The sequence below is a fragment of the Gorilla gorilla genome, chromosome 20 (assembly GCF_029281585.2).
Source record: "Gorilla gorilla gorilla isolate KB3781 chromosome 20, NHGRI_mGorGor1-v2.1_pri, whole genome shotgun sequence".
NCBI classification, from domain to species: domain Eukaryota; kingdom Metazoa; phylum Chordata; class Mammalia; order Primates; family Hominidae; genus Gorilla; species Gorilla gorilla.
In genome coordinates, this window is record NC_073244.2 from 55,675,665 (window position 1) to 55,691,975 (window position 16,311).

General features: G+C 40.5%; 1 protein-coding gene across 6 annotated transcripts; it reads left to right on the forward strand.

Annotated features, from left to right (window-relative positions):
• The first annotated feature begins 2,340 nt into the window (after positions 1-2,340).
• On the forward strand, positions 2,341-15,159 carry ZNF226 (zinc finger protein 226). Of its 6 annotated transcripts, none has more exons than XM_019016216.3 (7): positions 2,586-2,668; positions 3,283-3,333; positions 4,226-4,403; positions 7,524-7,586; positions 9,575-9,701; positions 10,346-10,438; positions 12,972-15,159. In XM_019016216.3, the coding sequence occupies exons 4-7, from the start codon at positions 7,572-7,574 to the stop codon at positions 15,146-15,148; spliced, it is 2,412 nt and encodes an 803-aa protein (XP_018871761.2). In that variant the 5' UTR covers positions 2,586-2,668; positions 3,283-3,333; positions 4,226-4,403; positions 7,524-7,571; the 3' UTR covers positions 15,149-15,159. The 6 variants fall into 6 exon arrangements, with proteins under 6 accessions (XP_004060937.3, XP_018871761.2, XP_055225649.1 ...); XM_055369674.2 differs by lacking the exon at positions 12,972-15,159 and adding an exon at positions 12,476-12,902; XM_055369672.1 differs by having other exon boundaries at positions 2,625-2,772.
• Positions 15,160-16,311: the final 1,152 nt, after the last annotated feature.

Here is a 16,311-nt window from a genome sequence, read left to right on the forward strand (position 1 = left end):
CACCTTCACATTCTTGTAATTCACTAGGGGGACTCAAGACACCCTATGTTATCATAGTCACTATGATTTATTATAGTAAAAGATACAAAGTCAGTTGAGCAAAGGGAAAATGTGCATGGGATGAAGTCCAGAAGAAATCAGGTACAAGCTTCCAATAATCCACTCCCTGTAGAATCATTCATGATGTACTGTTTTTTCAGCATTGAAACATGTGAAATGTCTACCCAGTAAGCTCAATGGAGACTTAGTGCCCTAGGCACTACGTTGTGTTTTGTTTTGGAACTGGTCACATAGGCCAGCTTGGGCCAAAATTCTAGATTCCCAGAAGGAATTCAGCATAAATCACATTATACAAATAGCCGGGGCATGGTGAGCCACTCTTATCAGAGAATTGTGGAAATCCTCCTGAAATTCAAGTTCCCAGACACCAGTCAAGGGCTAATCTTGTATCTTGTGCTGCTATAACAGAATACCACAGGTTAGGTAATTTATAAACAATATAAATTTATCTGTCATAGTGCTTGAGGCTGGGAAGTCCAAGGTCAAGATGCTGGCAGGTTTAACATCTGGTGAGGGCTGCTGCTGTCTGCTTCCAATATGGCATCTAGTTGCTGCATCCTCTGGAGGAGAGAGATGCTATGTCCTCATATGGTGGAAGTGATGAAAAAGCAAGAAGGGATTAAGTTTTAACAAGGGAACACCATCAAACTATAGCATGTTGCAAGCAGGCCTTTTAAGTACAACAGTCTCACGCCTATGTTAACTCTTTTCTGAACAAAGGGCTTCAGAAATCCAGTACCTATATTCTTTTCTTTCTTTTTCTTTCTTTGTATCACCAGATACCACATTAGGTCATCTTCCTTCAAGGTAATTTGTAACCAAAACCAGTAGACTAAACCAAATAATTTCTTGCCCCTCTGCCCCATAACTGATAAGACTGTAGGTACAGTCTACATCTACCCTCCTCATGACCAGAGTTTTCAGGTTAGTCACAAGACAGCTGTAGAAGCTGGGAGCTATCTGGCTTTGTTTTTGGTTGGTTGTTGTTTGTTCACAGTCAAGAGGAGAGAACTGTTTCATTTGTAATATTGTATAGTTCATGTCTCCCAAAATGCATGGCTACTCTAACTCCCATCCACACACAAGATTAATTCCTTAGCTCTTATCTAGTATGCCCAGCCCTTGTGGGATCATTCAGTTTTTTCATCTGTGGGCCTAACTTGCCTGTTCATCTTTGGCCGTTGGGATTTCCCTGTCTTAGCTTTGAGTTTAGCTACATTTTAACGCTTTAGGGGATATTGTCACATAACATTTTTCTATCTTTGAAAAGATCCACAATATTATGTAATGATTACCACTATCTAATCCTAGAACTCTTTCATCTGCTCCCAAAAGAAATCCCCTACATGAGCTGGGTGTGGTGGTGCATGCCTGTAGTCTCAACTACCCAGGGGGCTGAGGCGGGAGGATCACTTGAGCCCAAGAATTTAAGGCTGCAGTGTGCTATGATCATGCCTGTGAATAGCCACTGTACTCCATTCTGGGAAACATAACAAGACGCTGTCTCTAAAAAAGTAAGAAAAAAAAAAACCCTACATATTAACAGTCACTCCCCATTCCCAACTACATCTCCCCAGCCCTGGAAACAACTAATTTACTTTCTGTCTCTATGGATTTGCCTATTCTGCACATTTGATATAAATGGAATCATACCATATATGGTATCTTGTGTCTGCCTTCTTTCATCGGACATAATGTCTTCAGAGTTCATCTATGTTATAACATGAATCAATATTTTGTTCATTCACATTACTAAATAATATTGCATTATATGGCTAGACCACATTTTGTTTATCCACTCATCAGCTGATGGACATTGGGTCTTCTCCACTTTTTGACTATTATGACTAATGCTGCTATGAACTTTTTTAGAACAAGTTTTTGTGTGGATTATGTTTCAGTTCTCTTGGGTATTTACTTAGGAGTGAAATTGCTGGCACATAAGCCCCAGATCGGGTGCGAGCAGATTCAGTGTCTGGTGAGGTCCCGCTTTCTAAGTCATACATGGTCCTTCTGGCTGTGTCCTCACATAACTAAAGAGGCAAAGGAGCTCCCTCAGGCCACTTATAAGAGAGCATTAATCCTATTCATGAGGGCATTGCCCTCTTGATCTGATCACGTCCCATAGGTTCCACCTCCTAATATCATCTTCTTGGGAGTTAGGATTTAAACATACGAATTTGGTGGGGGCCATAAACACTCAGACCATAATAATACCTAAAGAGAAGTGAGGGATTCTGGGAAATGAAAACCAGGAGCTCAAGGTAGTTGGACACTTCCACATCAGAAGGCTTGGACATTCCGGAAGTGTAGTCCAGGAGGGCGGTACTGTTCTGTTTTCCCCCAACTCCAGCATTCTGTGATATGTAGTCCGGAGTTCCGTGTAGTCGCGCATAGCTCAGCTGCAGTAAGGCTGTAAATGTTTCCCCTGAGGAATCCTGGGAACTGTAGGTCCAATCGTTCTAGGTAGTTGTAGGCACTTCCGGCTCGAGGAAGGCAGTGCTGTGGAATTCTGGGAAGCGTAGTCCAGGTCCTCCTGATACTCGCAGGCACTTCCGCCCAGGAAGACGACGTAGCAGCCATCTTTTCCCTGGCTTTGGTGATTCAGGTCAGCTTCTCAGGAACCTTTCAAACTTCCCCGAAATGCACTTGTGGTCAGCAGCTAGCGGTCTTTTGTTTGGGGAAAAAAAGGAGTAGCGGCTAAGAGCGGAGGTTTGAGGGGCCAGGATGCTGTTTTGCGTTTCCCTGGGCGGAGCTTGTTTGCATTGGGGGCGTACTAGCTTGGGGCGGCTGGGGTGATGCTTCGTCGGGTTTGAAGGTCTCTCGGGCTGTTCGCTCCCTCATTGTGACTCCCCCACCTAATGAGCCAGCCCTACCACTTCATACAGTATCACGTTGAGCGAGTTAGTTAATCCCCGTGCCTTCGTTTGCTGTTCTAAAGGAAAATAAAAGCAAAAACTTCCTAATAGAATGTTTGGAGAGAAAACGAGGTAATACAAAAAGTGTAAAACTGCCTGGCACGTGAATTATCAATACTACTATAATTTCCCTAGAAACTCCCATTTTGTGGCGAAATTCTGTGAGTCCATGAAGCTGGATTGTCCCTGACCTCTTTTGAGGAAGGAGAGGGTTGCTTCTAACTGGTACTGGGAGATGCCACTGTGATGTATCCGGGATGGAGACACAATCCTGGTTACTTCATAGCCTGCTTTTCTTCCCCAGCCCTGACTTCTCAAAAAGCACTGCACAGAGGAGGAGGCAGCAGAACCCCATGTGAGTAAGACTTGTTATTCTTGTTTTATTCACATAAATCAGAGAATGTATGGGGTCATGTGTTTGGGCATGAGAAGTGATTATAATTTAGCGTTAGTTGCTAAGTTCCATTCTAAGGGGTTTATACAAATGAACACGTTTCCACTATACAGTGGCTCTGTGAAGTGATACTCTTTTTCCGAAGAGACTGAGACATAAGAATATAACTTGTTTGCTCATAGCCACCTAGCTAGTAGGAGGCAGAGCTAGCATTGAAACCGAGGCAGTCTGAGTCTAGACCTGAGTTTTCTTTGGTATGTTCTGCATGAGCCATAGGCAGCTGGCTAGTATCATGTGAAAATAGGTTGGGACTTCACTGTGGGGACTTTGCTCAAGGTCTGGGCTATTCTATGACTTTTAAAAAATAGTGGCTGGGCGCGGTGGCTGACGCCTGTAATCCCAGCACTTTGGGAGTCTGAGGCGGGCAGATCACTTGAGGCCAGGAGTTTGAGACCAGTCTGGCCAACATGGCGAAACCCCATCTCTACTAAAAATACAAAAATTAGCCAGGCGTGGTGGCCAACACCTGTAATCTCAGGAGTTTGGGAAGCTGGGGCAGGAGAATCGCTTGAACCCAGGAGGCGAGGCTGCAGTAAGCTGAGATCACACCGGTGCACTCCAGCCTCGGCAACTGAGCAAGACTGTCTCAAAAAAAGAAAAGAGTTTTTAAAAATAGTTTTCTCAATTATTAGTTTTATTTGTTTCAAATAATATAGAGGTAACACATAATCATGGAAAACACAGAAATATATTTAAAAAATGTAAATTCCCCATGACCTTAGGGTATAAAGATAACAACTATAGTTTAGTGCCTTTCTGTCAAGTTTTTCTTGTATATATTTCTGTTTATTAGGGGCTGTTTTGGGAGAGGGACTGAGTACAGTGCAACACTACTCAAACTGTGGTTCACAAAGCAGCAACATTGGCATCACCCAGGTAGAAAGGCTCAATCTTGAGCCCTACCGAAGGCCTTCTGATTTAGCATTTTTGCAGATAGGACCCAGAAATCTGCATTTCAACAAGATTCCAAGGTGAGCGAGATGCATGTTAAAGTTTGAGAAGCTCAGGAAAAGGTCTTATCTGGAAACTCAGGACTAGAAAACTGACCCTGCCAGATGTCACAGATAAAACTGAGCTGGCCATACTAGAACCCTACTCAGTCCAGTGATTTTTCTTTCCCACTAAATATTAACTGTCAAGTTTCTTTGCAAAAACCATGACATGAGTAGAAGGCAGCTGTCAAGTCTAGAGTCAAAATGGAGGAACTCAGAGTCCTGAAGATCTATTTCTCCCAGGCTTTGGTAGATTCCTTGCCATCTTTTGTACTGGAGGCCTTCTGCCTGAAGTGGGAAGATCAGCTACCTAGTTATTGTTAATTAACGTTAGATATTATTGCCATAGTTGTCATCATCTCGTCATCGTTATTATTCTGATTAATGACTTTCCTAATTTCTTTAACTTTTTTTTTTTTCTTTTTTTTTTTTGAGGCAGAGTTTCACTTTTGTTGCCCAGGCTGGAGTGCAATGGCGTGATCTCAGCTCACTGCAACCTCCGCCTCCCAGGTTCAAACGATTCTCCTGCCTCAACCTCCCGAACATCTGAGATTACAGGCACCCGCCACCACACCGGCTAATTTTTTTGTATTTTTAGTAGCGATGGGGGTTCCACCATGTTTGCCAGGCTGGTCTCGAACTCCTGACCTCAGGTGATCCACCCACCTTGGCCTCCCAAAGTGTTGGGATTATGGGCATGAGCCACCGTGCCCAGCCAACTTTTTTTTTAAATATAATTTCAAACTTGTAGAAAAGCTGCAAAAATGATAATGTAAGGAAATCTCATATGCTCTACACCCAGATTCACCAGTTGTTATGTTTGTTTGTTATGTTATGTTTTCCCTGTTTGCTCTGTTGATGACCATCAGCCATCACCAGGAACATACCTGTAACCAACAACAATTGTTTGTTTTAGCTTGCTGCATCCAAGGAGCCCACACATGCATGGGGTGTCTTGGTAAGAGGCAATTAGGAGGACCCTGGTTATAGGGTTTTGGTTTATGTTAGCTGAGTTGGAGAGTTTTAGGCAATGGGTTTGTTCTGGATTGGATGCTGTGAAGAAGCAGTAGTAATTTGATCAGACTATTGTAATTTTTATGTTGGAGGTGGGGAAATAACGAGACTGGAGTTGTCACTGATAACAGTGGTCATGTTAGATGGAAGAGGCAATTATTTGGCTATTTTTATCAATGTAGGATATATTTCTCTCTGTGTTACAAGCTGTTTCGTTTTTTTCTTTTTCAGCATGATCACTGAGTAGACCTGTCTCATTCTTGTTGATAAATTGGAAACACCAGGTTCTGGTTGTTGCTGCTGTTGTCAAAGCAGTTTTTTTTTTTGTCTTTTTGCTTTCACAACTTTGTCATATTTTGTTTTTGTCTTTTTGCTGAAGTATTTGAGAGCAAGCTAGAGATAGTGATGAAAATGAAATTAGTTACATTGATAACTTACTGTTATCTAACCCACAGTTTGTATTTAAACTTACTCCATTTTCCGATTAAAGACTTTGAAAGTAATTTCTTCCCCCAGGTGAGTTTCCAGTCTAATTGTATGCATTGCACTTAGTTTTGGTTTCATTAGTCACCTTTAGTCTAGAATGATTCCTCAGACTTTATTTCTTTTTTGCTCTCGATATCTTTGTAGAGTATTGAGAAATTATTTGTAAAATGTTCTTATTTTTTTGTTTCCTTAATATTTATTCATGATTAAATTCAAGCGATGCATTGTCAGCAGAGATGCCATAAAAGTAGGGAGGCATCCTTCTCAGTGCATCATAGGAGTCAAATGTTGGTTTGTGGGTTTGTCCCACTAGTGGTATCAACTTTGTTTTTTTGGATAAAATGTCTGCCAGGTTACCTTTTTCCTTTTGCACTTAATACTTTGAGACTATGTAGCCATCTTATTCCTCACCAAACTTTCACCAGTTTTTAGCAGCTATTGGTGATGTTCTAGTTATCTTTCATTCTACCTTTATTAGTTTATGTGTTCTACTATAGGATCTTTCTTTTGTCACCCATTTATTTATTACACATTCTTTTGTTTATAACAATATAGACTCAGATTCCTCCCTTTTCCTTTTTTTTTTTTTTGAGACAGAGTCTCACTCAGTCGCCGAGGCTGGAGTGCAGTGGGGCAATCTCAGCTGACTGCAACCTCCGCCTCCTGGGTTCAAACAATTCTTGTGCCTCAGCTTCCCAAGTAGCTGGGATTACAGGTGCCTGCCACCATGTCCAGCTAACTTTTGTCTTTTAGTAAAGACAGGGTTTCATCTTGTTGGCCAGGCTTGTCTTCAACTCCTGACTGTAAGTGATCTGCTTGTCTTGGTTTCCCAAACTGCTAGTAGGATTACAAGCATGAGCCACTGTGCCTGGCCACGTTCCTGCCTTTTTAATTTAAGTTAGGTATGGATTGTCAAATGGTGTTTTTTAATTGCGGTATCTTAGGTTTTATTAGTTCAGTGTTGGCAAATTATTGGAAAGATGACAAGATGTTTTTCAGAAGTTATAAGACACTTTCACGTGACATAGCAACAACCTGTGAACTCCAACTATCTTATAATATTCTGTTGGTGGAAATTATATTTTTAAGGATAATTTCAAACCATAGACCATCTTCTACTTATTGCAGTTGCAAATAAATAAGATACCTGACTGTGTTGTAAGAGCTTTCTACCTTCCAGCAATCTGATGAGGTTGGTACTGTTATTCTTTACCACTTGCAGATGACAGAAGTAAGGCAAAGAGATGTTAATAGTTTCCCCAAGGTGACACTTTTAGTGTCAGGGTTTTAACCCATGCATATCAATTCCAGGCCTACTGTACTTATATTGTCTCAATTTACGCTATACTCAGAATAAGAATTACTGGCGTGCAATTACAGGCACATGGGCAGTGAGGCCATTGTGTGGTTAGCCTGGTTCTGAACTACTGCTGAAAGGGGTTAGATGGATATCTGGGATCCATGTCATAATCTGCTTAAAAGCCACATAAAGCTGCAGCCACCCCAAGAAGCACACACCTTTGCTAATTCCTAAAGAGCAGCCACGTGGATTAGCAACATACTTACCCAGTTTTGATTTATTTCTCTCTTCTTTCCTAGTTCAGCTTCTTAGGACTCTGCACACTTCCCCAGAAGGAAGAATTAAAAATGAATATGTTCAAGGTGAGTAGAGCTTGCCTTTCCCAGCTGTTAAAAATACCATTTTAGTACTTAGAGATGGGACCAGGTTTTTCTTTTTCAAGTAAGAGTCAAGGCATTTGATGACCTGTTGAGTGTGCTAGGTGCTTATTTTGTCCCATTTAAGTTTAGCTGGTTTTGGTTTTAGTTTTATTTCGTCATTTTTATTTTACAAATAAAGGTAGAAAAATTAATAGAAATGATGGGTGGGTGCAGTGGCTCACACCTGTAATCCCAGCACTTTGGGAGGCCGAGGCAGGGGGTGGGATCACTTGAGGTCAGGAGTTTGAGACCAGCCTGGCCAACATGGTGAAACCCCATCTTTACTAAAAATACAAAAATTAGGCCGGGCACAGTGGCTCACGCCTGTAATCCCAGCACTTTGGGAGGCTGAGGCAGGTGGATCACGAGGTCAGGCGATTGAGACCATCCTGGCTAACATGGTGAAACCCCGTCTCTACTAAAAATACAAAAAATTAGCCGGGCGTGGTTGCAGGCGCCTGTAGTCCCAGCTATGTGGGAGGCTGAGGCAGGAGAATGGCCTGAACCTGGGAGGCGGAGCTTGCAGTGAGCAGAGATCGTACCACTGCACTCCAGCCAGGGCGACAGAGCGAGACTATGTCTCAAAAAAATAAATAAATAAATAAATTAGCCAGGTGTGGCGGTGCACACTTGTAATCCCAGCTACTCAGTTGGCTGAGGCAGGAGAATCACTTAAGTTTGGAAGGCAGAGGTTGCAGTGAGCCAAGATCGTGCCACTACTCCAGCCTGGGCAATAGAGCAAGACTCTGTCTCAAAAAAAAAAAAAAAAAATTAATAGAAATGAAAAAATCTTATTTCCATAATCTCTTCATTGTATGTACTTGTAATTATATATTGGCATTCATAACATAGATATAATTTTACATTTCTTACATTTATAACATTTATTTTTGTTGTATTTCTATCAAATATATGTATCCAGTTTTTAAACTATTCTCTATATACAGTTAGTGTAGGATTTTTACTGTTTTAGGAACTACAGTGTTAGTTTTCTTGCATTTAACTTTTTCTGAAAAAATCAATTTTAAAAAATACTGCCTTTTAAAATCCATAACATTAGGTATTCAGAATTGAAAAGGTATGTTTTGTGTGTGGTACTTCCGATTTTTTTTGATAGAATATTCAAATATGGCACAGTGTGTCAAGATTTAACAGCTGCTTCACCCAGAAAAAATATTAGACTTTTTTTTACTACAAGAGCTAGATTCTGTCTTCCCCATGCCTCAGTCATACCCTGTGTGTTTACTGGTCTTTTTCCCTTTGAATATTTTTTTTAGTCAAAGTAATATGTGACCTTAATTTAAAATGCCTGGTGGTAGGAAAGGATTTGCCAAGCACTTACACTCTGCCGCTGTATTGATACCTCACAGCAACTATGAAGAGGTTCTTCGTTTTGTCTGCATTTTAAACATAAATAGAAAAGGGCTTGTGAAAAATGAGGAACGTGCTCAAGTTCACATGGAAAACTAAAGATCCGGGATCAGTGTATTATATTCAAGTGAAAGACCAAGACAGGAGGACAGAGAGAGTCCTTCATTCAGAAACCTGACATGCCCTTTAGGTTTGTTTCCACATATAACGCTGCTCACTTGGCTCCCACCTCAGTAGGAAGGCAGGTGCTATCAAACGCTATTGGGACTCAATTGGTAAACCTTTCTGGGGAAATTGGCAGTGTTTTAGGTTCAGCAGGTAACAGTTCTAGGAAATTCCCTTATAAGAGTACTCACTGAGAGCATCCAGTAAATATACAAAGCTTTCTTCTTCACAGCAGCACTTTTGGTAAGTCAGTGTATGGCATTGGCAAGACAGGAGAAGGGCTGGGAAATCTACAAACAGCTCGGCATCCAGAACAACTTTCCACCTGTTCTCAGTGTTACCCATCTTCTAGTGGACATTGGTTGTAAGATTGAGGTCATTTGTTTTTGTCGTAGGAAGCAGTGACCTTCAAGGACGTGGCTGTGGCCTTCACGGAGGAGGAGTTGGGGCTGCTGGGCCCTGCCCAGAGGAAGCTGTACCGAGATGTGATGGTGGAGAACTTTAGGAACCTGCTGTCAGTGGGTGAGGACAGCCTCCCTCTGGAATATCTTTGTGCCCTTGGAGTTTTAAGGCTTTGTGGCCCTTGAAATTGTTCCCTGAGTGTGGGAATCTGACTTCCCTAATTTTTGTGGGATGCAGAGACACTGGATGTTTCTGGTCTTTCTGAACAGAATATTTTAGGTCTTTTTCATTTGTGTTTTATAGAAGAACTATAAATGAACAGAATACTGCTATGCCTTGTCTATTCTTTTTCATGTTTTACACCTGTCCCCGTATTGAATTATAAAACCAATTGATTGAATGCCACCAGCAGATTTTAATGAAATAAAATAGGGTAGAAAATACTAAAACTCCTTAGGAAGAATGGCACACACTGCAGCAAAAACTCTGGCCAATTGCTTGAGTGATGTGAGAACCAATGGGAGATTTAATGAAAACAGACATTAGTTAAAAATAGGTTATTCAAACTTGGTTTTCATAATATGTGTTTACACATGTGTGTCTGGGTCATGAAATAAATTGTGTTTCTTTACTGAGTCACAATTTAAATAAAAGTTTGAAAAACACTGCTTTCAGTGTCTTGAATGTGCAGTTGCAACTCAGATTTCCAGTGTATTTTAACTCTAATATGTTCATTTTCAACTTGTGATTTGGCATTTTCACAGGGCATCAACCCTTCAAACAAGATACATCACCTATAGAAAGAAATGAGCAGCTTTGGATAATGACGACAGCAACCCGAAGACAGGGAAATTTAGGTAAAAACCAAACAGTTGTGAGTTCTTATAGTTAACTGTCCATCTGCTTTGCTTCTCCTTAGCCTTGTTGCCATCACCTGGTCCAAATTGCCGACTGTCTTTCCTGGATTATTGCAACACCCTTTGTACTGCTTGCCCTGCTCCCACCCCTCTCCTCTTACATTCTGTTCTTTAAGTGGCAAAGTGAGTTTTTGTTACCTCGTGTCAGACTATGTTGTTGTTCTGCTCAAAATTCTCTGTGACTTATTTTACATGGAGTAAAATCCACTTAATGTGGCTGACAGAGTCTTACACAGTGTGCTTTTCATCCGCCACTACCTCTCTAAATATATCTTCTATACTCTCTTTCTGTGAATTCCAGCCACATTGTCCTCCCTCTTGCTTTTCAGACCTATCAAGGATGCTTCTGCCTCACAACCCTGTGTGTTCTTCCCTCTGCCTGAAATAATCTTTTACCTATAATCCTTCTGGTCCCTTCTTCCTTCAGTTCTTTGCTCAGTTTTAGTATTATAAGAAAGGCCTTGGCCGGGCACGGTGGCTTGCGCCTGTAATCCCAGCACTTCGCGAGGCTGAGGTGGGCAGATCATGAGGTCAGGAGATTGAGACCAACCTGGCTAACACGGTGAAACCCTGTCTCTACTAAAAATACAAAAAATCAGCTGGGCGTGGTTATGGGTGCCTGTAGTCCCAGCTACTCGGCAGGCTGAGGCAGAATGGTGTGAACCCAGGAGGCAGAGGTTGCAGTGAGCTGAGATCGTGCCACTGCACTCCAGCCTGGGCGATAGAGTGAGACTGTCTCAAAAAAAAAAAAAAAAAAAAAGAAAGGCCTCCTCTGACCACCCTATTAAAAATACAGTCTCTCCATTTACTCTCTGTGCACTGCCTTATATTGTGTGTAAGCACTGATTATCACCTCATATATGTTTTTGTTTAGTGACTTACCACCTTTGTCTCCTCACTGGAGTGTAATCTCCAGGAGTGGAGGAATGTTATCTATTTGCTTCTGTCTCCTCAGTGCTTAGAATAGTCCTGGTATATGGCAGAGACACTATAAATATTAGTTGAATAAATGAGTTAATGGAATCTGTCTTCCATGGAGGTAACTAATAGGTGGTGAACAAATCAGCATAAATAAGGGATATTGCAAAATATTTTTTGTCTTCCAATGAATTCCTAACCTAATTCTAATTTCTCTTTGTGTGTGAGTGTGTGTGTGTGTGTTTGCATGTGTTTGCCTGTCTGTACAAGTTGACCCATATCTTAGGGAACCTATAGTGTCATAGTTGTAACCAAACTGAATAACATGCTTTGCTTATGACTTTCTTTGAGCATTTGTAGCAGAGCATATTCATTTGGGGAGGGAATATTTTACAATAAGGACTTCTATGTCTGTTTCTTAGGTATTCCCCCATAGAAGGGAATAAAATTTGATTTCCTTATCCATTATATCAGGAAAGAAAAAGTAAAGCTAAAAACCAGGACATGAGCATTAGCCTTTCCCTCAAAAAGTTTGCACAGTTGCATCCCATTTGCTTCTTCCAAAGTCCACATTCATAAAAAGAAATGGATCTTACATTGTTGCCTCTCAAACATTTATATCGTGTAGGCTTATATGTATGTCTTTAGAAGGCCTTTTATGTAATGACACCATTACTGCTTGTGATTATTCTGATATGATACTTTATCTGTTTTTTTTCCTAAATATCACAAGCTATTAAATTTATTTCACAATTGACTAATAGACCACTTTGTCAATTTGGAAAACATTCTTGTTAAAGACAAACATGTCTACATCCAGAAACTTTCCATACCTTGCTTTCAAAGAGACAGCATTCTTTGCTAGCCTTCCAATTTTGACTCAGTGCAAAAGCCTTAGAAGGATCCAGTGCATAGGTCTTCATGCTTTCCTTTCACCCCAAGTGATTATCAACTTTGATTTTTCTCTTCAGCAATAACTCACTTGGTGTACCCCTACCTCAGGTACAGCTTTTCAACTTTGCAGCAAAACTGTACTTTCTAGTTCTTTTTGTATTTCAGATACCTTACTTGTAAAAGCTCTTTTGCTCTATGACCTAGCTCAAACTTAAACTTGGATTTGAAGTTAGAAGAAATGTTGGAAGTCATTTATATATGAAGAAATGTTGGAAGGACTCATATATGCATACATTCCTTGAGTGACTATGAATGGCTGCCGGGCAGTAACTTCTGGGCTGTGGTTGTAAACTGTGAGCACTACAAAATGTTTTTCCTTATTGATACCATATTATGGTAGGAAAGACATGGAATAAAAAATTTAGATAGTATGTCAGTAGTTGTGTTTTTAAATGGGTTTCATTAGTGCTTAGCAATTGGGAGCTTGGTGGACCATCTCTTGGTTTCTGTCAGTATGTAAACCAGAAACTTCAAATGTGTCACAAAAGATGAGCAGAACTATCCCAAGGCTCATTAAAGTCTTTTACTCTGTCCTCAGTGTGAAATCTTAAATCTTTGAACAAAAAAATTCACTATCTCTCTGAATCCTTTGTCCTTACAGGAGAGAAAAATCAAAGTAAGTTAATTACTGTTCAAGACAGAGAATCAGAAGAAGAGCTTTCTTGTTGGCAAATCTGGCAACAAATTGCAAATGACTTAACCAGGTGTCAAGACTCCATGATCAATAATTCTCAGTGTCACAAACAAGGTGATTTCCCTTGCCAGGTAGGGGCAGAACTGTCTATTCAAATTTCTGAAGATGAGAACTATATAGTAAATAAAGCAGATGGTCCCAATAATACTGGGAATCCGGAGTTTCCTATCTTGAGAACCCAGGATTCTTGGAGGAAAACATTCCTGACTGAGTCACAGAGAGTGAACAGAGATCAGCAGATTTCCATAAAAAAGACATTATGTCAATGTAAGAAGGGTGTTGATCTCATCCGTTGGATTTCACATCATGATGGTCATAGAGTACACAAAAGTGAAAAATCTTATAGACCCAATGATTACGAAAAAGACAACATGAAGATTTCGACATTTGATCAGAATAGCATGATTCACACAGGACAGAAATCTTACCAGTGTAATGAGTGTAAAAAACCCTTCAGTGATCTCTCCAGCTTTGATCTTCATCAGCAGTTACAATCAGGAGAGAAGTCTCTTACATGTGTTGAGCATGGAAAAGGCTTCTGTTACAGCCCAGTTCTTCCTGTTCATCAGAAAGTACATGTGGGAGAAAAACTTAAGTGTGATGAGTGTGGTAAGGAATTCAGTCAGGGCGCTCATCTACAGACCCATCAGAAAGTTCACGTGATAGAGAAACCATACAAATGTAAGCAATGTGGGAAAGGTTTCAGTCGTAGATCAGCACTTAATGTTCATTGTAAGGTCCACACGGGAGAGAAACCTTATAATTGTGAGGAGTGTGGGAGGGCCTTCAGTCAGGCCTCTCATCTTCAGGACCATCAGAGACTCCACACCGGGGAGAAGCCATTCAAATGTGATGCATGTGGTAAGAGCTTCAGTCGGAATTCACATCTTCAGTCCCATCAAAGAGTTCATACAGGAGAGAAACCATACAAATGTGAAGAGTGTGGTAAGGGCTTCATTTGTAGCTCAAATCTTTACATTCATCAGAGAGTCCACACAGGAGAAAAACCCTATAAATGTGAGGAATGTGGTAAAGGCTTTAGTCGGCCTTCAAGTCTTCAGGCCCATCAGGGAGTCCACACTGGAGAGAAGTCATACATATGTACTGTATGTGGGAAAGGCTTTACTCTGAGTTCAAATCTTCAAGCCCATCAGAGAGTCCACACTGGAGAGAAGCCATACAAATGCAATGAGTGTGGGAAGAGCTTCAGGAGGAATTCCCATTATCAAGTTCATCTAGTGGTCCACACAGGAGAGAAACCCTATAAATGTGAGATATGTGGGAAGGGCTTCAGTCAAAGTTCGTATCTTCAAATCCATCAGAAGGCCCACAGTATAGAGAAACCTTTTAAGTGTGAGGAGTGTGGGCAGGGTTTCAATCAGAGCTCACGACTTCAGATTCACCAGCTCATCCATACGGGTGAGAAACCATACAAATGTGAAGAGTGTGGCAAGGGATTTAGTCGTAGAGCAGATCTTAAAATTCACTGTAGGATCCACACAGGAGAGAAACCATATAATTGTGAGGAGTGTGGGAAGGTCTTCAGGCAGGCCTCAAATCTTTTGGCCCATCAGAGAGTCCACAGTGGAGAAAAACCATTCAAATGTGAAGAATGTGGGAAGAGTTTCGGTCGGAGTGCACATCTTCAAGCCCATCAAAAAGTCCACACTGGAGATAAGCCATACAAATGTGATGAGTGTGGGAAGGGCTTCAAGTGGAGCTTGAATCTTGACATGCATCAGAGGGTGCACACAGGAGAAAAACCATATAAATGTGGGGAGTGTGGTAAGTACTTCAGTCAGGCCTCAAGTCTCCAACTTCATCAGAGTGTCCACACAGGAGAGAAACCATACAAATGTGATGTGTGTGGTAAAGTCTTCAGTCGGTCTTCACAACTACAATCTCATCAGCGAGTTCACACTGGGGAGAAACCTTATAAATGTGAGATATGTGGTAAGAGCTTCAGTTGGCGATCAAATCTTACAATTCATCACAGAATCCATGTTGGTGATAAATCCTATAAAAATAATAGGGGTGGTAAGAACATCAGAGAATCCACACAGGAAAAAAAATCTATAAAATGATTCTTTGTGAAGACTCGTGTCATTTGAATTCTTCCAGTTATCAAGTCTCAAAGTCAGTGTTTCAGCCGTAGCTCCTCATGTCCCAGTGGTCCAAAGACAACAATCTTTATGATTAGCATAGCAAGGGCTTCTTTAGTCAGAACCTTGACCTTTATAAAATGTTACTTAGGAGAGGGGTGTTAAGAGTGAAATTTTTCTCAGGCCTTTTATAAAAGTATCATGGTGGACATGCCAAAATTAAAGTGTCCACTAGAATGTTAACTCCATAAAGGCAGAGACTTTGTTCACTACTGAATCTACATAATCTTACCATTGCCATATACTTCACAGGTGCTCAATATTTGTTAATAGGTCCTTTTTGAAAATTATGTTGAGATCACATGCAGAATATCATGAATTTGTAAACAGGAAACCTGAAAGTAGCCTTAATAAGATTAAGTCGGGAGACCATTGAAATGTAGAAAACCACTCAATACTGAACTCTCCAGTGTTAATTTGGCATTGTCTTGTGATTAGATCCTGTCCTCCTTTAGCCTCACCAATCAAGTTGGGTCCTATCTTCCCAGATGTCTAGTTTTCTACTGGTTTTATACCATATAGATTCAATTATCTTTTGTAACAGATAATTTTGTTCATCTTGTAATAACTGGACACTACATACTACACTTATTTTTTCAACACTTAAGGCAGGGGTTTAAGTGTCAGAGTTGCTAATGACACATTTTTTAGTAGATGTTCAATTGATCATTGGTTTTTTCACATTTTCATTCAGGCTTTGACATGATTGCCTTCTAAGGGCTTTAGCATTACTTTAATCAGAATTTAGGTTGTGGCTATTGCAGATTTCTTTTGTGAACTTCTCTCCCCCATATTCTGAGAAAAAGGACAAAATATTAGTTAAAATTTGATAAATTTCATCAAAAATCGATTTTTGGAGCATGACTTTCACCCTTTTTCCTAGTGGTGGCAGTGAAAAAAATGCTTTTGGAAGAGAAGTTAGTATGTATCAGAATATAGAATGTGCATCTCTTTTTTCTGGAATTCATAGAATAGGAATTTTTGATTAGGAGATTCAAGTAGAAAATGTGAGTAGCACATGAGTGTTAATGAATTTTGTAAAAATAGAAATAATTTTTTATATACTACAGTAAAAAGGATCCTTG

Coding starts and splice junctions, on each gene's coding strand:
- ZNF226 (XM_004060889.4), top strand. Junction 9,702..10,345: donor TAGGAACCTGCTGTCAGTGG/GTGAGGACAGCC, acceptor GCATTTTCACAG/GGCATCAACCCTTCAAACAA. Junction 10,439..12,971: donor CCGAAGACAGGGAAATTTAG/GTAAAAACCAAA, acceptor TTGTCCTTACAG/GAGAGAAAAATCAAAGTAAG.